The sequence below is a fragment of the Saccopteryx bilineata genome, chromosome 5, assembly GCF_036850765.1.
Source record: "Saccopteryx bilineata isolate mSacBil1 chromosome 5, mSacBil1_pri_phased_curated, whole genome shotgun sequence".
NCBI classification, from domain to species: Eukaryota; Metazoa; Chordata; class Mammalia; order Chiroptera; family Emballonuridae; genus Saccopteryx; species Saccopteryx bilineata.
Window position 1 is genome coordinate 14,617,871 of NC_089494.1, and position 26,621 is coordinate 14,644,491.

The following is a 26,621-nucleotide window of genomic DNA, read 5'->3' on the forward strand; positions in this document are numbered from 1 at the left end:
GAATTTTATTCTATAGAAAATCAAGGTTCCAGGAGGATTGTTCATCTGTTGTTTTGGCCATGGTTTTTTGTTCATTTGGCTGCAAATCTTGTATGCTTTGCTTTTAAAGACAAGCTTAGTGGCTGGATGTAGTGGCATCGAGCTGTTTTTGTGGGAAGGTCATATTCCACTCCCCGTGAACATCCACACCTGCTTTTATGGTAAGGTCGATTAGGAGGAGGACTGTCTGTAAGGGCTACAAAAATTACTTTCCTTCTTTGTGCTCATTTAATAATGTCTTAACTTCCCTAACCCAGTCACCTGAAATGAAGAGCCACTTACCCATGGGTCAAAGCAATTTTCACAAATCCTTTCCGCTGGCGGATGAACAGAGTGAATTTCCCAGGATGGGCATCTAACGATTCCTCTGCGCCCCCGAGGACGATGATTGAAATGTTCCCACCTTTGTCCTTGTTCAGCACGTAAGACAAACTTTTCTTGGAAACAGAGACTGGCCCTTAGTGAAGAAAACAAAAGGTATAACTAATTTATCCTTTCTTTAAAAAAAAATTAAAACACTTTACTCACAATATTTTATAGTACCAATGAACAAGATTTCCTACCCTGCTTTGATTTGGAGCACTCTGTCTACCTCAACAGCTCAAAGACATTGCAAACTCCATGATTCTAAACCCAATGAATTAAATTCTTCATCAAAGTCATTCCTTGTCCCACATGACCTATCAAGGAGAATGGACCTATCATCTTTCCAGTCACTCAAGCCAGAAACCCAGTCCTGTATATATTCTCCTTTTCTCAGCCACCATGTTGACTCATCATTCATTCATTCATTCATTCATTCATTCATTTAAAAGCATTTACTGAGCACCTGTAACAAGCAAGAAGATATCCTGCTAGATGCTGATGATATGGAGACAATATCACCATCTGCTGCCTTCAGGAGGCTGACTCAATCACCAAGTCCTGTTGAATCTACCAACTATTTTCCAGAGTAATCCCCTGTTCTGCATTTCCACTGCCCAGTCACTATGATGGTTGCACCCTGATCACCTCTCCTTGATCCTTGCGATCGGCCCCTCCCCTCACCACAGTCTCCGGGCTCAGCCCCCTCCAGCACATCTTCTGACTGAACGCTCTTTCCAACATGCAAAAAGCAGCCAGATCCCACGTTTGCTCAAAATCCTTCACTGGCTCCCACGGCTTCCCTCCAGAATAAAAGCTAACGTTCTCCACATGGTATACCAGGCTGCTGTGAGCTGATCTCCACTGCCTGCCCCGCCTTCATGGAGAGGTGGAGCGGACCATGGGGCCTTGAAGCAGAGTGTGCTCTGGCTGATGCCTGCTGGGTAAATAATCGCCAAAGCGAGCCCAGCGGAGGGGCTCAGGAGCAGGACTTCCAAGGTCTCAGAGCCACAGAAATGTCCTGAGTAAGAGCAAAACAGACACCAGACAGCAGAGGACCCCCACAGCCCGGCTGGTTCTTTACTAGAGGAGGTCTGGTGCACATGTCGGTCTGTCTTTCATGGTCCTGCCCTGGCCTGGGAAACAGGTTCTGGGAGGGACTGAGAACTCTCTAAACTTAGAGACGCGAAGAGTCTGAACCTCCACTGGCTACAAAGGGGGAGGAAGGGGCTGGGAAGAGACTCTGCATGGGGCAGGGGTACATATTTTAAAGTTTTAATGAATTGACTGGGGTGACATTGGGTAATAAAATTATCTAGGTTTTAAGTGTATAATTCTAATATTCACCATCTGTATGTTGTACTGTGTGCTCCCCACCCCAAGTCAGGTCTCCTTCCATCATCCCTTACCCCCTTTCACCCTCTTCTATCTCCCCCACCCCCTTTCTCTCCGGTACTCATACTGTCCTCTATGTTTTATTTCATTTTATTTTTTATTTTTTGCTTAATCCCTTCACCTTTTTCACCCAGCCCGGAACACCCCTCTCCTCTGACAGCTGTCAGTCTCTTCTCCATCTATGAATCTGTTTCTATTTTGTTTTGTTAGTTTCTTTTGTCCCTTAGACTCCATTTGTAAATGAAACCATATGGTGCTTGTCTTTCTCTGACTGGCTCATTACACCTAGCATAATACTCTCCAGGTCCACCTACGCTGTCAAAAATGGTAAGATTTCCTTCTTTATAGCCGAGTAGTATTCTGCTGTGTAAATGCACCATTTATTTGGGTTTTAGAGCCTCTTAACAAAAGAAAAGCTCTCGTGGTGTCACAAGCCAGGTCTAATCTTAAACACCACCTCTAGGAAATGGCAATGGCCATGGGGACACTCCATGGAGAAGGACTCTACAGTTGACTATTTGTACCTGACATGCAACGGAGAGAGTGTACCTGCATCTTTTGTACCACAAATTTGTCACACCTGCCCTCAATTACACTATTCAAACTCACCTATGGCTATCATTCGAAACAGCAAATTATATATGGTAAATATATTTCTGTGGCTTTTTAAATTTTTTTGGAAATTTTTAAAGCTTCCCTTTAATTTTATTTTATAAAACTCTAACCCAATATCTGCAAAACAAGGGAAAGAAGCCATATTTTTCCTCTCTAGCAGTTTGGGGGTTTTAGTACGCCCCCGCCCCCAGAGGACACACACAGTGGCAGCGTAGGCTGGACAGAGAGCCCAGGGCCAAATGGGAAAAGGTTCACAAACAGAACCTAAAAATCCAGCCACAGATCCTGGCTCTTCAGTGCTCAGTGATTTCCTACCAGGTATTAATGACAACGTAGACTTGATAAATTAATAGGAAGCAATGGAAACCTGGAAGGCCATGGAAAATCCTCTCTCTGAATATGCAATTTATTGATCCTGAAATCAGATTTTTTTTTCAAAAAAAAAGCCTGTCCACTTTTCTTTATATCTAAGAAATGCAAAGGCAATAATAATTAACCTATACAATAATCCTAAACATAAAGCACTTTCTAAGTTGCTGTAGTTTATGGTTAGTCAATAATTTGGTCAAACTGGAAAACCAAATAAATCGAGCCTCTTAAGTGGAAATGAGAGCTACCGACACAAGCGAAGTCTTCTGTGCCCAATCCTGAAGTATCTTGATGGCATTTCAGCTGAATTTAGTCTCATAATTGGTAGAAGTACAATTTCACTAATCAAAGAGTCTTCCCCTAGTTCCGAGTAGCAAAGTAAAATAGACTCATATTTCTAACCCCAGTTACCTTCATCTGGGAAGGAACAGATAGCAGACTGTTTAGTTTAGACACTGCCATGGCTTCAAGACATACAAGAGGGTATTTTTCATCTCCAGTTTCCATAAAAGCATACAGGGCACCTTTCCAAAGGTGCAATTTGTTACTTATTTGATTCTCTACCACATCTGGACACATAAAATACACTCACCAATTTATTCTTTCATTAAATTCACATCTATTGAATGTCCCTGTATTCTAGCCACTATCCTAGATACTTGGGTACAACAGAAGAAAAGACAGTCTGTGTCTTCCCGGTGGCACTTACAGTGCAGTGGGGGAGGCGAGAAACATCCAAATAGCACACGAAGTGCCACACGGGGATGAAGACGCTAAGAACTTTTCACCTCGACTGGGTCTGGGGGATGCGTTCTGTGTGGTCCTGCCTCCCCAGAACACTGCAGGAGCAGCAATCTGCCGTCACTTACCACTGCTCATCAGGTACTCTCGGAAGAGAGGACACCGGAACCAAATCGGAAGCACGTGAAGATATGCAGTAAAGCCGGGGAACAGCTCGTTGAAGTCCGAATAATTGGTACAGAAATTTCCAAAGGCTCCAGCCACGAGCACTCCATGGGGGTGAAACCCAAATATGTAGTTGTGACTGGGATCCAAATCTGCAGTTTTGATGAGCTACAACACATTTATAGAGATTTTTTTTTTTTTTAATGTTCCCTGATTAGTTTCCAGGAAGAAACAATGCGACTCAGGATGATTAGTTCTTTTGTCAAGAGGAAATGGAGACCGCGACTGAGTTCGTTCCCTGGGTAAGTAAGAGCTGTCCCCCCCCCCCCAATTTTGACTACTTCCTGAGCCCAGAGCCCCTCACCACACCTCCTTAATTTTGTCTTAGCTCAGAGTCCATTTGGTAACTTGGGCTGACTTGTCGGCTTTCAACCTCTGAAAGGGGAAACGCTTGAACTATATATAATAAAAATGTTTCATTCTTCTCGCAGCTCAAAATCATACTATATAAAACAAGTCTACTCACGTGAATTGGAAAATAGTCGTTAAAGTACTTCCACACGGTCCAGCTTCTGACCCAGCTGGACCTCCTGCCCCCTTGCTCTGGTGTACGCCAGTCAAAGTAAAGCCATGTCAAGTAAGGGAGGTAGAGGAACCAGTAGTTGTAGATGATCAGCAGCAGCAGGATTCCAATGCACACCTCCGCTGTAAGAAAGGAGAGACCTCAGGAACCGGGGTCCATCAGCACCGGCTCACTACTGCCCCGTCCCTGACCCACAGAGGGGGGCTTCACACACACAAAGGGTGTTGAACTGAGCCTCCGTTCAAACGAAACAAGACAGCAATGACATGGTACTATTTGACATTTATTGGACGTTAACTATACACGAAGGACTGTAATTGTGTATTCTGCCTAAATATTTCCATTTAACCCTCATATACCCATCATATCAGTGAAGCAGCTACGCAGTATTCTTAATGTCCTTTTTTATAGAAGAGACGATGGAGGCGTCGAGAGGTTGAATGAATTACACAAGCCACAAAGAATAGAAGTGGTTGATCTGTCTGAATTCAAAGTTCCACTGCCCCCCAGACGTGAGATAAGGGGGCAGGGCCGAGGGGGTCGTCGCTGACAGGCGGGAGGCAGAGGAGTTCCTACGACAGGTGTCACCTTGACTGAGCAGCCGTTATTCACGTGCCCACACAGGGGCACATTCTAGTGAGCAACTTCATTTTCAGGAACTCTACTGCCAGAGATAAAAACAGCATAGGAAAACGGACTCTTTCTGTCTTAGCTCATCTGTCACTACCTGTAACATTTCACAAGGACGGAGCAAAATCCAAACTGTTCATGCACCCGGAACAGCAAAAACTGACAAAACTTGACCTGGGTAGTAATAACACAAATGTATGTCTTAATGTAATGCATTAAGCTAAGCTACAAATTTCCTTTTTACATCTGTGCTACATATTACACTAAAAAAATATTTATAAGAAAGACACTCAGAAACGAGAGGGGAGGGAGCATGAAGACATGAAGCTGGGCACACAGGAAGTGCTCAAGCTGGCATTTGCCAGCTGTGACTGTTACTTTAAGGAGGGCCACTGCCTCCTCCTCTGCTCCGATGACCTCCTGCATAGCTAACCAACTACTGACTTTAGTCTCCCAAGCTCCTATCAACTCCTTGTCAACTTTACTAAAGAGCTTTGTTCCCACATGATTTATCACAGCATCTGTACAATAGCACCTCGATCTATTCCTGTTTTATAGGTTTAGATTTTTATAGCTTATTTTTGCCAAAACCAGAACACATATGTGTGTATACATATTTTTCTGAAGATATATAAATCAATAACTTTCCCAGTATAGATTTAAGCCAAACATAGACTTGAATCCTGGCCCTGGCCAGTTGGTTCAGTGGTAGAGCATCAGCCCAGCATGTGGATGTCTTGGTTTCAATTCCTGCCCGGTCAGGGCACACAGGAGAAGCAACCATCTGCTTCTTCACCCCTCCTCCTCTCACTTCTCTCTCCATCTCTCTCTCTCTTCTCCTCCTGCAGCCATGGCACAATTGGAGTGAGTTGGTCCTGAGCACTGAGGATGGCTCCATGGCCTCTGCCTCAGGTACTAAGAAGAGCTCGGTTGAGCAAGGGAGCAACATTCCAGATGGACAGAGCATTGCCCCCTAGTGGGCTTGCTGGGTGGATCCTGGTCAGGGCACACGTGGTAGTGTGTCTCTGCCTCCCCTCCTCTCACTGAGTTAAAAAAAAAAAAGAAATTGAATCCCATTAGAGGACTGAGTTGTTCTCTCCAGGGTGGGCTAAAGGTTAAAAGTATCCACTGAGGAAACAGTGTGCCCTGCACCCCTCTGTGGGCTCTTTTGTTGTATTCTTTTATTTTAATTTTTTGACTGATTTGCAGTGGTAGTCAACCTGGTCCCTATCGTCCACTAGTTGGCGTTCCAGCTTTCATGGTGGGTGGTAGCGGAGCAACCAAAGTATAAATAAAAAGATAGATTTAACTATAGTAAGTTGTTTTATAAAGATTTATTCTGCCTAACTTAGTGAAAATACGACATAAAGTACTTGGTAAGTAATTATTATTATATGCTTTAACTTGCTGTAACTTTGCTTTATAAATTTTATAAAGTAAAGTTACTTCCCTACTTTATAAATCACCATTACTGTGGAACCGGTGGGCAGTTAGAAAATGTTACTACTAACAGAGATACAGAAGTGAGCGGTAGGTATAAAAAGGTTGACTACCCCTGATTTAGAAAGATGGAGGGGGGATGGGATGGGGGGGAGAGAGTTCTCATTTTGTTGTTCCACTTAGCTGTGCATTCATTGGTCACTTCCCCTATATGGCCTGACAAGGGATCAAACCCACAACCTTGGTGTTTCGGGATGACATTTTAACTGACTTGAGCTACCCGGCCAGGGCCTTGTTGCATTTTTGAACTGCCAACGAAGTTTCCATGAGTCCAGGAACAAGGCCAGAGGAGTGTCCTCTGCCCTCATTCCTACCGGGATCGCTCTGTCGTACGTCACCTACTTCCCTCTCCCCGGATCTGAGCGCTGACCGTTTACCATGGTCGGTTAACTTTATTGCACAAAAACGTGCAAAAAGTTTACAAGACACCTGGGCGGGTCTGGTTATTATGTACTCTGGAGTTAGATCAGGTGAGCCAAGAGCAGGGAAGGGAGAGAAGAGTGATTGAGGAGTGACCCTGCCCGCCAGGCAACCTCATTTACTCCTTCCTGCCGCCTTCTGGGTTCAGGTGACGGTCCTCATTGTGCAGTTGTGGAAACTGAGGCTCAGACACTTTTAAGTGTCCAGAGGACTTGTACCTGATCTGCCTAATCCCTAAATCCAGGCACTATGTTTTTATATACTTTATTTTTTTTTAAGATTTTATTTATTTATTCATTTTAGAAAGGAGAGAGAGGGAGAGAGAGAGGAGGAGGAGGAGCAGGAAGCATCAATGCTCATACGTGCCTTGACCAGACAAGCCCAGGGTTTTGAATCGGCGACCTCAGCATCCCAGGTCAAAGCTTTAGCCACTGCATCACCATAGGTCAGGCCCAGGAACTATTTTTATAAAAACCAAACCATTCCCAATTAGTAGTAATAACCCCATAAACTTACAAATATTACTTACATGTGGATAAGAAGGTTCCGAAGCATAACGACTCAGGCATTCTTCACCATAATGGTGAAGAAACTGAGACCAAAAGCAAACTTATTCCATTTCAACCACAGAGTGAGTTGAGAGCAGATCCCGAAATAAAGACCCCAGCTACCGATTCAGTGTTCCAATTACCCAAGTACTGGACATTTGTCCTCAATTTGAATATGCATTTCATATCTCTTTAATATGCATCATCTGTTTTGCATGTAATATAATAGTTAAGACGTGGATCTGGAATTGGACTCCTTATGTTGGAATCATCTACCCTAGACTAGATGCCTGACCTGAGACAAGTCCTTTTACTTCTTGAGCCTCATTTTCTTTACCTGTGAAATACAGGAATAACAGAACCTCTCTCCAAGGACTGTGGCTGGACTAAACATGGAGACACTACAGTGCCCAGCATAGAGCAAGCTCTTCACAAATGAAAGTCATTGTTATAAACTCTTTTTTTCTTTACTATTATACAGTGAAAGAATTCAAAAGGTAGAAACAGACAAAATGTCACCTAACAAAAATTACTGTTAAAATTTTCCTTGTATGCACCCCTATGTTCATTGCAGCATTACTCCCAGTGGCCAAGACATGGAAACAACTGAAGTGTCCTTCAACAGATGACTGGATAAACAAGATGTGGGACATCTATACAGTGGAGTACTACTCAGCCGTAAGAGAGGATGAGATACTGTCATTTCCAACCACGTGGGTGGACCTTGAGAATATTGCGCTAAGTGAAATAAGTCAGTCAGAAAAAGCTAAAAACTATATGATTTCACTCATATGAGGGCTATAAAACTGAAAGCAACAGTCGAACAAACAAAACAAGAAAACTCAGACACATAAACAACAGGATGGTGGTTACCAGTGGGAAGGCGTGGGGGGGCGTTGAAGAGGGTAAAGGGCATCAAACACATGTGATGGAGAGAGACTTTGTGTGGTGAGCACACAGTGTGATATACATGTAATGTATTATAAAATTGTACACTTGGAACTTTTATAATCTTATTAAACAATGTCACCTCAATAAATAAAATAAAAATAAATAACTTTCCTTGTGAGAAAAGAACAACAACTTTTCTTGTGGTCCTTTTTATTCCAGGAATACATTATGTTTAACAGGATTGATCACACATAGTTTCTATTCTGTATTTTATTACTTACAATGATCTCACATTATGTCATTTTGTATTATAAATGTGGTAATATAACTTTCATAAATGTTATTTTTTAATAGCATTTATCAATGCTAAATCAACTATTTTTTCCTTTTTGAGCACTGGGGCTTCCAACAGATTTTCTCTACAGATGTATATTTGCATGGAGTTTCCCCACTATTTGATCCACCGGACAGTAAGTCAAATATTGGATCACTATGCAGAAACATTGCTGTCACCTGATACACTTTAATACCTTATTATCTAGAGGATTTTTTCTGCTTACACTCTTTCATATTCCACATCATAAACAGCACCAAAATAGTTTCTTGGTCTTTTGATTCTAAATTGATTGGATCAAAAGCAAAAAAAAAAAAAATCCCTATAAGAACTAGGTGAAGAGGTCGCCTCTGTTTTCTATTTTTATCCCATTAAGCAATCCAAGGTAACATGATTCTCCTAAATTGGAGGTCAAAGAGACAAGGAAGATACAAAGCCTATTCCAATACATGGCACTGACACCTGCTAAAATTGTCTAGATTCACAAACCAAGTTACATTTAAGGCCTGCATTTCAGCTGCCTTGACTTTGGTACATCCTGGATGAAAAACCACAGATTGGCTCTCTCTCTCACTTATACTCCCATAGACTAGACTTTCTCTATACTGTTGAAGAATCTGCCTCCCACTGTTTTTTATTGAGGTGAAATTCACATAATTAACCACTTCAAAAAATAAAACAACCCAACGCCATTTAGTATATTCATAATGTTGTACAAGCACCACCTCTACCTAGTTCTGAAATGCTCAGATCATTCCAGAATAAACCCCTGTACCCATTAAGTAGTTACACCTATTCTTCTGTGGGACACTCTACGAGATAATTAGCTGGGACTGGTTTTCTTTTTTTAATCTTTATAAAAGATTAAAGAACAAATAAAAGATACATGAACTGTTTACTTTAAAGGAAGATTTAAAGACAATTAGGGGATCTGAATATGAGCCACATGTTAAATAAGATTATGGCATCCCTGATAAATTTCCTGAACATGAGAACGGCACTGTGATTCCGTACAAAAATCCTTCTTTTCAGGAGACACACTCCACGGTCTTTAGGGATGAAGTGCAATGATGCCTACAACTTCATTTCTTCTTTTCAAACGGTTCAACAGCAAGAGTTAACAACAAAGTGTGCCTGTCTGTGTGTATGTGTGCGTGCACAGCGGGAGAGCATGCGAATGTGGCAAAAGGCTACGATGATCATTACTGAACTAGTCTTTCAATACTCCTAGAGGTTTGGACATTTCTAAAATTAAAAGTTGGGGCAGATTATGAATCAGACAGCTGACTGACAATAATGCATAGCATGTTGAATACGGCTGCCTGGTCGGGAACAAGTCAGGACCTCACAGAGACCTCTATTTGCAGGAAAGTCTCAACTTCTAATCCCACACGAGCAGAGGCGATGACTTGACTGATCCAATGACCCACTTTCAGCTTCACAGTGGCCTTTAGGTATTCCCAGCTCTATATAAAAGAGGTATTCTAGCAAAATCAGGGATATATATTTCTTCCCCCCACCCCATGAGCTGAAGACTTTGCAAGGAGCAGTGGCCAGGTCTACGGCATTTGGGAGGCTGTGGGGAGGAGGATCCTTCAGTGCTTACGTGGACGCTTTCCATCCCTGCACTCCGCACCGCTGGAATAACAATATTCCTCCGTGGGGTCCACCCTTTCTGGCTCCAGTGCACTCACCTGGATCCTTACCACCAGTGAAATTGCGCTGAACAAGAAGTAAGAAGGAACTGCTCTGCACGGAGTCTGACCCATGGCACGCGCTCCAGCGATGCTGGCAGAATTCGAAAAGGAAATGAATCCTAGTAACACACTTTGCCTACAGGGCACTTCTCCGGTCAAAGCGCTAATGTGCATAAATCGATCCATTCCTTTCAGTCCTAGGTCTTTCTTTATTGGTTTTTCAAAATTTACGACAGTACATTTTCATATAAGAAAAATGTGGAAAATAATTTTTTGGAAAAATAATTGTTTAGTGAAACTAATAAAATAATGCAATGAAAGCCTTTAAAACAATGATGGCACATAGGAAACTCTCAATCAATGGTAGTTATCAGCCACCACCAACCGCTTGATACCCTCAAAAAAAAAAACTCCACACAATTCTATATGGTTCGACCCAATGTTATTTGATTTGTCCTCCAGTGCATATATTATTTTGATAAAATAAAAATTTTTAAATAGGTAAAGATGAGGAAAGGAATATGTCAAAGTATTAACAATAGTTAACTCTGGATAGAAAATAATTTTTTTTTCTCATCTCTTCTAAATGCTTTTCTACATTTTTCGACTTTTCAAATAACTAGCACAAATTATAACCATAGTTTGTTAAAAAAAAAAAAAAAGAAATAAAATAGCTCTACTAAAGGGGGGGGAGCTAAACAAGACTTTGCAGAACGAAATCTACTTATGTAAAAATACTCTTGCCTTCGGCATTGGTCAGTTGGCTCAGTGGTAGAGTGTTGGCCCAGTGTACGAATGTCCTGAGTTTGATTCCTGGCCAGGGCACACAGGAGAAATGCCCATCTTCTTCTCCACTCATCTGCCTCTCCTTTCTCTTTATCTCTCTCTTCCCCTCCTGCAGCCAAGGCTCCATTGGGCCTGGCCGCTGAGGATGGCTCTATGGCCTCTGCCTCAGGTGCTAGAATGGCTCTGGTTGCAAAGGAGCAACACCCCAGAGGGGCAGAGCATCATCCCTTTAGTGGGCATGCCCAGTGGATCCTGGTCGGGTACATGCAGGAGTCTGTCTCTCTGCCTCCCTGCTTCTCACTTCAGAAAAATACAAAAAAAAAAAGAATATTCTTGTCTTTAACATGATTCTGTTACATTTCCCTGAGCAAACTGCATCAGGAAAACATTGTGAAAACCACTGAACGTTTGTTTACTTGCTTTAGCGATTAATAGTAAGAAATAATTTAAAATATGTATTAAATTGTATATCTATCCTTCCCACTTGTATCCAAGAAGTTTTTATTTTCCCCCTATGAAAATTGTTTCTATACTTATCATAAAATAAAATGATATATGTATGGCGAAAGAAAAAGCAATTCAAAGGCAAACAAAATCCTGCAGCCCATTGCATTTTCTCTTCTTATTCTTGAGGCATTTTTTTTCAAATCACCAATCAGAGCCATCTGCTGAACATAAGAAGATAAGTGTAACATTCTTCCGATTTTTAGAATTCCTGTTTTAAAAGAAACTGCCTCCCAGGGTTCCTTAGGATGATGCTAAAAGACAAATCTAAGACCCCTTTGCAGCAATCTTCAGCCCTGTATTCTTCATAAGTGGGTCTGCTCCACCCAACTTTTTAAAAATATGGCCTACAGAGAATCACATTTTTTGTGTTGAAAAGCAAATTCACTGTAAAACCGACATCTTTGACGAATGAAGGCAAGTACGTTATAACAAGGACTCAGTTAAAACCAGTCCCATATTCTTAATATATCAGAAGGGTTTACAAGTCTAAAGACAAAATAAGCACAAATATTTTGTAATGCTACAAACCAAAAACCATGGAGAGTCCATAACAAACAGGCACAATGGTATTTATGCAAGTCTGAGAATCTCATATAAATCCCTCAAGGAAAACGGGCTCCTTCAAAATTCTCTGGGTTAAAGGAGACTAAAGAGACATAACTAACTACAACGCGTGACCCCCTTTGCTACGAAAGACATGGCGGTGCGACTGCTGAGACATGAATGGGGTCTCAGAGTTCTGTACCTCCGCTTTTTTCCTGATCTGGATAAGTGTTCTGTGTTTGCGTAGAGAACATCCTTGATTCTAGGAAATATAGAGTGAAGTCCTTAAGGGTAAAGGGAAACCATGTTTGCAACTTACATTTTTAAGTGAGAAGAGGGGAGATAGAGAGACTGAGTCCCACACACCCGACCAGGATCTACCTGGAAATCCCCACTGGGGCCAATGCTCCAACGCTCAAGTGAGCTATCCTCAGTACCTGAGGCTCATGTTCAGACCCACTGAGCCACTGGCTGTGAGAGAGAAAGACAGAGCAAAGGGAGAGAGGAAGGAGGAGAGAAGCAGATGGTTGCTTCTCATGTGTGCCCTGACCAGGGATCAAACCCGGGATGTCCACACACTGGGAAGACACTCTATCCACTGAACCAACCAACCAACCATGGCCGCAACTTACTTTTAAAGAGTTAAAAAAATAACAGGTGTGTGTGTGTGCGCGCGTGTGCGCGTGTAGAAATGGAAAAAGATAAAGAAAAATATTGTAAAAAGTTTGCATTTGAGGAATTTGATGAAGAAATACAAAAATTTTTGGTAATTTTCCATAATTTTTATTTTCTATAATTATTATTTATGAAATTATTTCAAAAACTGTTTTAATATTTACAGAATCAAAATATCTGGAGAATTTGCATTTCAACAAAAATCCCCAGGTGATTCATTCTTTAATATGCTCAAACGTCAGAAGTTTCCAAACTTCTGATATAAATAAAATTATATAACAGAAGAGTCAATATCTCTGAATTAATCTGTAGACTCATCTCAATCAAAAAGCAATTCCAATGAAAATCTCAGCAGGCTTTTCTTTTGGTGGAAATTGAACAGCTGGTTCTAAAATGCATATGGAAATAAAAAGGACCTCTAAGAATCAAAACAACCCTGAAAAAAAAAGAGCAAAGTCTGAGGGCTTAACATTTAAAATCATTATTAGCCTGACCAGGCGGTGGCACAGTGGATAGAGCGTCGGACTGGGATGCGGACGGACCCAGGTTCGGGACCCCGAGGTCGCTGGCTTGAGCGCGGGCTCATCTGGTTTGAGCAAAGCTCACCAGCTTGGACCCAAGGTCGCTGACTTGAGCAAGGGGTTACTCAGTCTGCTGAAGGCCCACGGTCAAGGCACATATGAGAAAGCAATCAATGAACAACTAAGGTGTTGCAACAAAAAACTGATGACTGATGCTTCTCATCTCTTTCCGTTCCTGTCCGTCTGTCCCTGACTCTCCCTCTCTCTGACTCTCGCGCTGTCTCATAAATAAATAAATAAATAAATAAATAATAAATTAATAAATAAATAAATACATAAATAAAAATTATTATAAAGCTACAGTAATCAAAACAGTATGGACTGGTCAAGAGAGACAAACAGATCAGCCCAGAGCTAAACTACACATAGATGGACAACTGACTTTCGGCAAGGGCACAAGGGAAATGCAATAGAGAAAAATATATAGCTTTTTATTTTTAACAAATGGAGCTGAGAAATTATGTTATACTTCTACCAAAAAATTAATTTAGAACTTAAACTATAGACAAAAATCAACCCAACCCCAATCATCAACCTCTATGTAAAACCTAAAACTATAAAACTTGTAGAAGAAAACATAAAAAAAAAAAACTTTGTGGCCTTGGATTAAGCAAAAAAATTTTTAGCCATAACACCTATATCCATATTTCTAATATCCACATTAAAAAATATGAATAAACTGGACTTCATGAAAATTTAAAACTTCTGTTCTTTAAAATACACTGTTTCAAGGATGAAAAGATAATTCACAGGTTGGAAGAAAAACCTATATAAGAACACACAGAATTCTCAAAACTCACTAATAGGAAAACAAGCAACCCAACTACAAACCGGCAAGGATTTAAACAGGTACTTGAACAAAGACAACATACAGGTGGCAAATAAGCACATGAAAAGATGCTCAATATCATTAACCATTAGGGAAATGCAAACTAAAGCTACAGGAAGACACCACTACACACTTACTAAAGTTGCAAAGATTAAAAGGATTGATGCCTGACCTATGGTGGTGCAGTGGATAGAGCATCAACCTGGAATGCTAAGGCCCCTGGTTTGAAACCCTGGGCTTGTCCAGTTAACGCACATACAACAAGCAACAAATAAGCGATGAACAACTAAAGTGAAGCAACTATACTTCTCGCTTCCCACCCTCTCTCTCCTCTCTCTGTAAAATCAGTTAAGTAAAATCTTAAAATATATATATATATATATATATATATTATAAAGGAGGCCTTGGCCAGTTGGCTCAATGGTAGAGTATCAGCTGGATGTGTGGATGTCCCAGGTTTGATTCCTGGTCAGGGCACACAGAAAAAAATACCATCTGCTTCTCCACACTTCCCCACTTTTTCTTCTCTCTCTATTGCTCTCTTTCTCTCCCGCAGCTAAGGCTCTATTGGAGCAAGTTGGCCCTGAGCACTGAGGATGGCTCCATGGCCTGCCTCAGGCACTAAAATGGCTCGGTTGCTGAGCAACAGAGCAATGAACCCCGGATGGACAGAGCATCACCCCATACGGGGTTTGCCAGGTGGATCCTAGTCAGAGCACATGTGGGAGTCTCTCTCTGCCTCCCTGCTTTCACTTACAGAAAAAAAAAAAAAAGAGGATTGACTATATCAAGTGATGGTAAGGATATGGAGTGACTGAAATTCTCATGCATTGCTGGTGGGAATGCACAAAGTTTCTTTAAGAGTTAAACATGTTGGGGGCTTGGTGAAAAAAAGGTGAAGGAATTAAGAAAAAAAAAGCAGAAAACAGTATGGTGAGTACCAGAAGGCAAGGGAGGTAGAGGAGGTAGAGGAGGGTGAAGGGGGATAAATGGTGACGGAAGGAGACTCGACTTGGGGTGGTGGACACACTACAACATACAGATGGTGTATTATATAAAATTGTATACCTCAGACCTATATAACTTTATTAACTAATGTCATCCCAATAAATTCAATTAAAAAAAAAGTTAAGCCTGCACCTACCATACCACAATCAGGCATTCCATTCTTAGAGTTACCGGAGTAAAAAGACAGTCTACACAAGGACTTTGTAGGTGAGTTCACAGCAGTATTCTTCCCAATAGCTACAACCCAAATATTCAGGAACAGATGGATGGACAAATTGCAATATACCCATTTACTAGAATGCACTTCAAAATAAAAAGGCAATGAACTATTTATATATACAACAATCAAAATGATCTCAGAATAATTGCATTAAGGGAAAGAAGCCAGACCAAAAAAAAAAAAAAGAGAGTACATATAATGGTTTTTTGTTTGTTTTTAAATGAGTACATATGATGTGACTTTATTGAGATAAAACACTGGCAAATGCAAACTAATCTGTATGATGGTGAGCCTAGCAGTGGATGCTTGGAGCGATTACAAAGGGGATGTGAGAATCCTGTGCAGATGACGGCTATATTCACTAACTCAATGGTGGTGATGGTGCCTCAGATGCATATATCACAACTTGCCAAATTGTACACTTTAAATATGTGCAGTTTACTGTATGGCTGTACCTCAGCAAGGCTGCTTACATAAATATGTAAATAAACAGGCCCATTCAGTAAAACATCACGGTCCCACTCATATGGTCTTAGGCCAGATTCTTACTGTCTTGAGATTCAGTTTCCTTATCTAAAATAATACACCTAGTCATCTGTGACATGGGGGGTTGTAGGTAAAAGATGGTCAACAATTGCTGGCTCTCTTTTTCAGGTTTTTCCTTTTTAGTCAGCAGGTTGGTGCATACAAGTTAGTGAGTGATGTTGCCATTTCTTGATTAAGATTGGATCACAGGTGATCGAGCAATCCTATTTCTGGGTATTTATCTGAAGGAAAGGAAATCAGTATCTTGAAAAGATATCTTCAGCCCCTGTGTTCACTGAATTTCTTACAATAGCCAAGACATGGAAACAACCTAAATGTCCACTGATGAATGAGTGAATAAAGAAACTGTGATACACAGACACATACTGGAATATTTATTCCGCCATAAAAAAGGAAAGCCCGCCATTTGTGACAACATGAATAGACCTTGGGGCATTAGGCTGGGGGAATAAGCCAAATAGAGAAACACAGATACTGTATGATCTCACTTATATGTAAAATCTTTTAAAAAGAAAATCATATAGATCTAAAGAATTGAAAGGTGCTTGCCAGAGGCAGGGCTTGGGTACGAGGTGGCAGCAGGGGAGAAGGGACAAAAAGGTACACACTTCCAATTATGAGATAGATAATTCCTGCAGATACCTTATAATGCACAGCAAGGTTACAGTTAACAATATGGCGTTATATATTTGAAAGTTGCTAAAAGTGAATCTTAAAAGTTTTTATCACAAGGAAAATAATTGTAACTATGTGTGCTGACAGATGTTAACTACACTTAGTGTAGTAATCATTTTTCAAAATATACACATGTCAAATGATTATGTTGAACACCTAAAATGAATACAATGTTATAAAATTAAATGGCACATACTTAACATTTATCTCAAGGAAACAATGTTTGATTTTATGACAAAATGAAACATTTTGCTATTTTTAAATATACCTCAAGGGCCAATAACAAACTCATTTCCTGATGGTGGGGAGAAAAATGTATTCCAAGATTTTGATTTAGATATCTTAATGTATACTGCTCACAAAAATTAGGGGATATTTTATAGCTTTATATTCATTTTGAAATATCCCCTAATTTTTGTGAGTATATATAGTTTACAGAACCTCTCTTTTCACCATTAGAAGTAGCTACTACATCAATGTCTTATTTAAAATTGATAATTAAGTAGAAGGAAATAGGTAAGCTTTTCTCCTACCTTTCCAGTAAGACTTGAATTGTTGGGTAGTCAATTGGCCCTAAATGATGGGGTGGGGGGGGGTGATTCCTTGCATAAATTCTAGTTAATATGTAAAGAATGAAATAAAGAATAAGAAAACTACCAATGTTTGCAGTCCAAATAAAATTAATTCGGGCAAGAATCATTACTACAGACCCAAGGCACTAGGTGGAGAGAGAACTTTTGTTTGCAGCATGCCAAATACCTCCCCTCAGATTACTTCCTGCCTGATCAGTCTTGAACACTAATCCTGGAGCAGCTAGGCGTTCTGTATATCCTGACATAATCAACGTGAAGCACACGGCAGCACCTATGAAGGGGTCAAGCCAAAAATGTTTCACCTGCCTGACCAGGCGGTGGCGCAGTGGATAGAGCGTCAGACAGGGATGCGGAGGACCCAGGTTCGAGACCCCGAGGTCGCCAGCTTGAGCGCGTGCTCATCTGCCTTGAGCAAAAAAAGCTCACCAGCTTGGACCCAAGGTCACTGGCTCGAGTAAGGGGTTACTCGGTCTGCTGAAGGCCCCCGGTCAAGGCACATATGAGAAAGCAGTCAATGAACAACTAAGGTGCTACAATGAAGAATTGATGCTTCTCATCTCTCTCCCTTCCTGTCTGTCTATTCCTCTCTCTGTTTCTCTCTGTCTCTGTAAAAAAAGAAAAAAAATGTTTCATCTAAGTCTAATCAAGCCTTAGATCTAACTTATATTTTAAGGGAAAAAAAATACAGGGTATTGGGGGACAAGCTAAGACTACAAAGAAGCAATCAAACTAATCCTGCAGGTGAAACATTTTGCCTGGCTTCTTCAACATCCCACAGACAAGAAAACAAATGAAGCCCTGACCGGGTAGCTCAGTAGGTTGGGGTGTCATCCCGATTCGCAAAGATTGTGGGTTCGATCTTCGGTCAGGGCACATCCAAGGGGTCAGCAATGGATGCAATGGAGGGTGGAGCAATTGCTTACTGTTTCTCTCCCCACTCCCCTACCTCTCTGTCTCTTTCTCTCCCTCTCTCCCTCCCTCCTTCCCTCCCTTCCTATCTCTCTAAAACCAAGAAATAAAAAGAAAGGAAAACAAATGAGAGAAAGTGCTCTGAATTAAGAGACACATAAAAACTACATGCAACCCAAAGGTCTTGTTTGGATCTTGTTCAAATAAATCACCAATAAAAATGTGTATCTGGAATAATTTAGGAAATGTGATTTGTATAAAAATATATTTTGCAAAATAATAGATAATATGGCAAGTTCTTAAAATAACTATAATCCCAGGTAATGGGTATATGGGAGTTTACACCCTTCTCCCTACTTTTCTGTATTTTTGAAATCTTTCCTAATAAAATTTCCAAAATATATAATACAAAATAATATGCTCCTAGTAACATATATGCATGCATGCATGCAAAAAAAAAAAAAAAAAGCATTTAAATGAATTGTCTGTTGAGCCACTGCAGTCTGATTCTAATTAGGAATTGTAGGTGATGTTCAAGTCACCAGTGTTCACATTTGACCTTTGTGGCTCTCCACTCAATTTTAACCATGTGACCTTGAGCAGTTTTACTTCTAAACTCTCTCAGGGTAGCCCCTACCTCACAGGAATGCCGAGAGGAGAACCAAGGTGAAGAACAGGGACATGTGGGTTGAATAGCCTCCCTTCTGGGTGACAGAGTGGAGACAGTCATTCAACAAGTATTTGTCTCATCCATTCCATAGGCGAGGCACCTGTTAGGTGCTCCCTCAGTGGGCTTGTCCGCAAGGATAGTCATACAGACCTTTCTCAAGTAACCAGAGACATACACAAATGCAAGCAGAGACAAGTGCCATGAAGGAAGTGCGGTATCAGAGATGGACTGATTGATCAGCAGGCAAGTCCATTCCCAAGTTCAAGCCACGACGGTGGCAGCACAGGGGTAAAACAAGGACTTGGGGTAGGACGCTTGGGTTTGCACCCAGTTCCTCCACCTCTGCCTAGCTGTGTGACCTTGAACACTTTCTTTCCACCTCCTAGTTCCCTCATCTGTGCAGCAGATGTCACGCGACGGTGGGTATGGACAGTCCTTGTGAAGATGACATAGGTAATACAGGATCTGGCTCACACTAAGCCCTCTGTAAGCGTGTCTGGTATTATCTCTGTGGTCCTCGGGCCCAGAGCAAAATGGACTGTAATGTTATCAACCTGTTTGTTTGGCCTGTCAGGACCTAATGAGTTAATGTTCTGAATTTCCTTTTTTCAGTAAACCCTCGCTGCACACGAGAGTCACTCAAAGAGTTTGTTACAACTATTTGGCTCTTTTAATATTTAAGTATAAATTATAAACATGCACACATAATGCATAATAGCTTTAGTGTGAATTTGTGAAACAGAGTTTATTCTTGCATTGTTTTTTATTAATGGCTGTTTTGTGTATTTGTATTACAGCTGTCCACCTACTTTGCCCACCCCGGTACAGAACGCATGAGCTCCATTCTGAAACAAAAGAATTAGATATTCTAGGAATAGAGCCTGGGTGTCCATATGTTTGAGAAGCTCCTCCACAATTCTAATGTGCAGGTTGGGAACCACTGATCGTGATCACAAGGTAAAGCCGTTTCAGAAGTGTAAACCTCTTTAGTGTGATGAGTTTACTGCTACTGTTATTATTATTGCGGCCTGAACAGTGTACAGCACTCAAATGATAGCCTTCAGAAGAGTTTAAATTCCCACTGATCTCTTTCTCCTCTCATACCATCCCCCATCTCTCCAAGAACAGAGCAAACATCCAGACAAAAAGCCTTCATGTAAGCCCCAACCCATCCCACTCCCACCTCCTGCTCCTCGGTGACTGGCTTCTGGGCGTTTCTACGCGGGCTTAACTTGGGAACCGGTCAGAACACACACATGCCTGGAGCTGTTTACAGGTAGAGGCCGCCCGCCCCAACCCAGCGTTTGGAGCAGTCTTCTCTGCGTCCGGAAGGTTAACACGGAAAGGCTATTTGTCATGAGGGCGGGGAGAGCAAAGAAACAGGTGTTAAAGACTAGGGCATTGTTTTTCCATTTATGAATTGACAGTTCGAGAAACTAGCTTACCAGTTTTGAAGGGTTAAAGTGCCACGTTCTGTATAGCTCCCTTGGGTCGTGGTTACATGAGTGCATACAGTGTTTGCCAAGATTCATTGGGCCATACACTTGTGATCTGTGTCTTTTATTGTAGGTAAGGTACACCTCAGTTTAAAAAAATAGCACAGGGGAAAAATAAAGTTGGCAAACAGGCGTTCGCTAGGAGGCTCACGTGGGGGAGCGAAACCGAAGCGCGGAGTCCCAAGTTAGCTCCAAACGCCCTCTTTGACCTGTTCGCTCTGGCTTACAGGGGAAGGAGGGTTTGAGGGTCCAAGCACGTCCTTGGACAAGGACTGTCAGGGAGGGGTGCCGTGGAGCCCCGTGCACCGCGGAGTTGTGCCTGGAGCGCGTGGGGTTCTTACCCAGCAGGAGGAAGGACAGGACCCACTGAAGCACCGCCGCCGTCTGCAGCCGCCGCGCCAGCGGGATGTTAAGCGGCGCAAACTCGACCTTCATGGCCCGGCTCCCGCGAGGACAGCGCAGACTGCGGCCACCTGGAACCTCGCTGCCCTGCAGCGCCTGCGGGAAGTGTGCGGCCGAACCAGGGCCCCGCGCGCGGTACCCGCGGGGCGGAGGGAGGAGGAGGTGGCTGCGCCGACACGGGCGGGGCTGGACTTTGTCTTGGGTGGGAGGGCGCGCGGGGACCGAGGCTGGGGGCTGGCAAGCACGCGCGCCGGGCTCCGGAGCAGCTGGCGCGCCCCGGGCGCTTTGGTTGGCACGCCCGGGTATGAGCGACAGCGCTCGGCTTTGGGCACAGGGGACGCGGAGAAGGATCAGCTGGCTGCCCGCCGGGGCCCGGCAGCGTGGGCTCCTGTAACCTAGCGGAGGCCCTGGGATCTCCACCGCGATCTGACTATTGTTCAGCTGATCGATCACCGTGCGCTGGGCTTCAGCATCCGCCTTTAAACCCACCCCTTCCTCCGAAGCCTCTGCCCCTGGGGAAGGGTTAGTTCATGCAATCGCCCACCGACTGGAGGAAAACGCGGGACTTGGCTTCTCTGGGAGCAGGTTACTCATCTCCTTATTAGTCTGTGTCTCCCACACCACCACCACCACCCAACCTGAGGAGGGGCGGGGACCCGGCCGCCTCACTTCTGTGTCCTCAGATTCCTCCACGAGCTCTGGAAACCTTTTATACTTCTTCACTCATTCAACGGCCACCTACCGAGTACCTACCACGTGTCAGGAACCGTCTGGGCCCTGGGGATACACCCGATAAGCGAGTCAGTCATTGGTTCTACTGTTAGAGTGCAGGAACAGAACCGATGGGGGGGGGGGGGTGTGTGTGCAAAATAACCGCACAGTTGAGTGTGTAACTACAAAGTGAAACCCTGGTGTGAATGTCTGGAGGAGGTTCCAGGGTGGACCGGGGAATTGGGCCAGTCTCTGAAGAAGTGACCTTGGCTTGAACTATAACCTGAATCTAGTCCAGGCAACAGGAAGCACATTTGCTAAGGTTCTGTGGTTGAAATCCAAAGAACACCAATAGAGAACAAGGAGGAGATTGGGGTGAAATGAGGCAAAAAAAGGGGTCCAAAGGTCAGACCCTTTGCTCTAAGAATTGCCACTCAAAAGTTTCGATTATGATGTGTTAAATAGCAGGATGGATTCCAAATGGAGCCCAATCCTTTTGTGCCCACTACATTTTCTTTATAAATATAAATTACTGTATAGTTAAAAACAAAAACAAGTAACTGGTTCGCTGAGTGGATAGAGCATCGGCCCAGCGTGCACAGATCCCGGTTTGATCCGGATCAGGACGCACATGAGAAGCGACCATCTACTTTTCCCGTTCCTTCTCCCACTTCTCTCTCTTCGCCTGGCCTCTGGCCTCTGGAAGCCAGTGGTTCAATTGGTTCCAGCACAGGCCTGGGCACTGAGGAGACCTTGGTTGGTCTGACCATCAGCCTCGAGTGGCCGTTGGGGCGCCTGCGGGAGTATGTCTATCTCCCCTCCTTTCGCTTAAAAAAAAAATTATTTTTTTTTTTGTATTTTTCTGAAGCTGGAAACGGGGAGAGACAGTCAGACAGACTCCCGCATGCGCCCGACCGGGATCCACCCGGCACGCCCACCAGGGGGCGATGCTCTGCCCACCAGAGGGCGATGCTCTGCCCCTCCGGGGCGTCGCTCTGCCGCGACCAGAGCCACTCTAGCGCCTGGGGCAGAGGCCAAAGAGCCATCCCCAGCGCCCGGGCCATCTTTGCTCCAATGGAGCCCTGGCTGCGGGAGGGGAGAGAGAGACAGAGAGGAAGGAGGGGTTGGGGGTGGAGAAGCAAATGGGCGCTTCTCCTATGTGCCCTGGCCGGGAATCGAACCCGGGTCCCCCACACGCCAGGCCAACGCTCTACCGCTGAACCAACCGGCCAGGACCTAAAAAAAAATTTTTTTTATTAAAAATTCCCAAGTGGTATGGGCTGTCAAGGCACTGCTAGAAGGAATTTGAAACAAGGCAAAATAGTTATGTGCCACTTAAGGAGAGAGATACATCTGATAAATGCATCGTTGGGGTATTATGTCTTGGTGTGAACATCATAAAGTGCTCTTGAACAAACCAGGATGATATAGCCTGTGACACACCTAGACTATATGGTATAGCCTATTGCTCTGAGACATCTCTATAATAAAGACAGACTAACAAGAGGGAAACAAAAGTTTAATAACATGCATGCCTCCTGTGTACTGTGAACAAACATGGGGGGTTCCATGGAAAGTAACCTCACTGGGTGATGATTATAAATTCCTAAGTGGGCAGGTCATGGTAGGTAGACATATGTGAGGCATGTAACTTTAGTGATAGGTTTTAATTCTTGTGTATTAAAGAATTAAAACCCTGTTTATTATTCTTGTGTATCTAGGCCAGTGGTCCCCAACCTTTTTTGGGCCACGGACTGGTTTAATGTCAGAAAATATATATTTTCACGGACCGGCCTTTAGGGTGGGATGGATAAGTGCACAAAATAAAATTATACGACCGGTGTAAAAACTGTGGTATTTTTAAATATAATTGTCGAACTTACGAGACAAGCGTCAAGAGTGAGTCTTAGATGGATGTAACAGAGGGAATCTGATCATTTTTTAAAAATAAAACATCGTTCAGACTTAAATATAAATAAAACAGAAATAATGTAAGTTATTTATTCTTTCTCTGCGGACCGGTACCGGTCCGCGGCCCAGGGGTTGGGGACCACTGATCTAGGCTATCACACCTTAGAAATACCAGAAGTCAACCCAATCAATTCAATAAAAAAAATTTTAACATCAGAAGTAGTGACCCTTTAAGGGGTTATTAACCCTCTAGCACTTAACCTTGTTAATTATCCTGTAATCCAGTTTCCATCTTGCTTCTTCTTATTTCCACATAATCTTCTTTAAACTCACTCTTAATTTTGTAGTACCAGTTAGTCCAGAATTATTCTTTTTTATTTATTTATTTTTACTTTATAGACCTCAGAGAGAGAGGAAGAGAGAGAAACATCAATTTGCTGTTCCACTTATTTATGCATTCATTGGTCAGTTCTTGTATGTGCCCTAACAGGGGATCAAGCCTGCAGCCTAGGTGTATGGGAACAGCACTCTAACCAACTGAGCTACCCAGCCAGAGCAATTCCCTCCTTAATTTTAATTGCACAAAAGAAGCTGTGAAACTATTTTTCTCGGTAATATTTAATAGCACATGTTGTCAGTTTGACTCAAATGCCTATATAAAAATTCTCTACGGCCTGACGAGGCAGTGGTGCAGTGGACAGAGCATCAGACTGGGATGCAGTTGGAAACCTGAGGTTGCTGGCTTGAGCACAGATTCATCTGACTTGAGCGCCAGGTCGCTGACTTAAGCATAGGGTCATAGACATGACCCCATAGTAGCTGGCATGACCCCAAAGGTTGCTGGCTCGAAGCCCAATGTCACTGTCTTGAGCCCAAGATCACTGGCTTGAGCGAGGGGTCACTCGCTCTGCTGTAGCATCCCCCCCCCATCAAGGCACATATGAGAAAGCAATCAATGAATAACTAAAGAGCCGCAATGAAGATTGATGCTTCTCATCTCCCTCCCTTCCTGTCTGTCCTTATCTGTTTCTCTCTCTGTCTTTCTCTTTGTTTCTGTCATACACACAAAAAACATTCTCTACAGTTTTGGACATTTCTTACACTGACACTAGCTTTGTATCAGGAGTTACCCTTGGTGCCGATGACAAAGAAGTGAATTAAGAATATGGTCTCTCAGTCCTGGAGAATTCACTTGCATTCATTTTTAACTCTTTGTGGAAAGACTTCCATGTGTTGGGACCAGGTGAAGAATGGGGATTAGCTACCATGGTGAACTAGAGAGGTCTCTGTCCTCACAGAGCTCACGGTCTAGTGGGATATCAGAAAATAAACACATAAGCATAGAGTCAAATGTGTTATAGTGTCCTGACAGAAACATACAGGGTCCAGCGACTGAGAAGAATGAGCTCCTGTCTAGAGCAGATTGCAGGCGGAAAGAGTGGAAGTCAGGAGACCCTAAGGGGGCCATTGCAGGGTAAGAGGAGGGAGAGGACTTGATCTATTGTGGTACAAAGAGACTAGAGATACACTTGGGAGCTGCATGGGAGATATAACTGTTAGAATTCGTGGATAAATTGGATTCGCAGATAAATAAGAAAATCAACATACCCAACTCTTACTCTTATCTCTGGATGTGTACTGGACCAAATCATGTTTCTGTCACTTTCCCAGGGTCCTTAGCTGGTGAAAGTGAGACTAAAGTTCAAACTAGCTGTTCACCTAGTGAGTAGAACCAATTTTTGTTTTTAGAAAATAGGTTTGTCTCTTTCTGGGGCCTGAGCAAGTAACTGTCATTAAAGCAAAGCCTGGACCCACCAGGCTCAGGCAATGCAATAGCCTGTCACCATTTTATTTTATCTTTTTTGTATTTTTCTGAAGCTGGAAACGGGGAGAGACAGTCAGACAGACTCCCGCATGCGCTCGACCGGGATCCACCCGGCACGCCCACCAGGGTCTACGCTCTGCCCACCAGGGGGCGATGCTCTGCCCCTCCAGGGCGTCACTCTGTCGCAACCAGAGCCACTCTAGCGCCTGGGGCAGAGGCCAAGGAGCCATCCCCAGCGCCTGGGCCATCTTTGCTCCAATGGAGCATTGGCTGCGGGAGGGGAGGAGAGAGACAGAGAGGAAGGAGGAGGGGTGGAGAAGCAGATGGGCACTTCTCCTATGTGCCCTGGCCGGGATTCAAACCCGGGTCCCCCGCACGCCAGGCCGACGCTCTACCGCTGAGCCAACCGGCCAGGGCAGCCTGTCACCATTTTAATCAACAATGAACTCATTTATTTGTTCCTTTAACATTCAACACATGTTTATGTGTGTACATATTGCATCCCAGATTACTGAAGTTAAGGGATTATTGGGATTAAAAGGTGAGAGAGTTTTAATTCATCAAGCTTCTCAAACACAACTCATCTATAGGAGTTCAGTTGATTTCTAGAACTAAAACTAACAGGAAAATATGAACCTTAGACGTTATCTTTTCAAACTGCACATTTCAGAAAATAGGGAGCCAAGAGCACAGAGGTTGAGTGATTGCTCAGGAGACCCCTCCCAGGCACTGGCGGGGAAGGGACCTAGATCTCTTTACAGCTGTGTTAAAAACAGAGGAAGAGCAGCAACGTGGTGTGGGACACGGGTTTCATACTTGGATTTCAGCAGGGGACTTTTTAAAAAATCTTCAAAGAACTCCAATTTATAAAAGAAATCCAAATGAGACCTTTCTTGTTGGAACGGAATGGGGAACCTGGCTCCCACCTTCTCAGCACCCTCTTCCTTCCCAAGGTGACTATATTTTTAGCAAAATTCAAACAGCATCAAACAGGCAAAGAAAAACCCAGATTGGCAATCACTGCTTATTTGCCCTTTTCTTTTTCTTTCTTTCTTTTTCCTTGGTGTGTGTGTGTGTGTGTGTGTGTGTGTGTGAGAGAGAGAGAGAGAGAGAGAGAGAGAGAGAGAGAGAGAGACACTGTGGGGAGGCTGCCTAATATTTGGATAAATAATTGAATGGGGTTGCAGCTATAAAAGTGCACGTGGTGTATCATCATTACTGAGCTCTTACTACCGTGCAGGTCCTGTGCTCTGCATGCCCTGCCGTGTCTGCTGTGAACTTCACAGCTCTCCAAGGCGTTGTTTTCTTTTTTTTACTAACAGAGAAAGTGAGACTAAAGTTCAAACTAGCTGTTCACCTAGTGAACAATTTTTGTTTTTAGAAAATAGGTTTGTCTGTCTGGGGCCTGAGCAAGTAACTGGCATGCTACGCATGTCTTGATGTT

At 43.0% G+C, this 26,621-nt stretch overlaps 1 protein-coding gene across 1 annotated transcript in view; it reads right to left on the reverse strand.

Moving 5' to 3' along the window:
* Positions 1 to 21,406, reverse strand: part of MOGAT1 (monoacylglycerol O-acyltransferase 1) — a 38,071-nt gene extending 16,665 nt beyond the window's left edge. Inside the window, exons 1-4 of the mRNA XM_066279255.1 lie at positions 20,670 to 21,406; positions 4,214 to 4,392; positions 3,651 to 3,855; positions 322 to 496 (exon numbers count right to left, since the gene is read on the reverse strand). Of these exons, the coding sequence (XP_066135352.1) occupies positions 322 to 496; positions 3,651 to 3,855; positions 4,214 to 4,392; positions 20,670 to 20,763 (653 nt within the window). The 5' untranslated portion in view covers positions 20,764 to 21,406. The remainder of the gene's footprint in view (positions 1 to 321; positions 497 to 3,650; positions 3,856 to 4,213; positions 4,393 to 20,669) is intronic.
* Between the last annotated feature and the right edge of the window lie 5,215 nt (positions 21,407 to 26,621).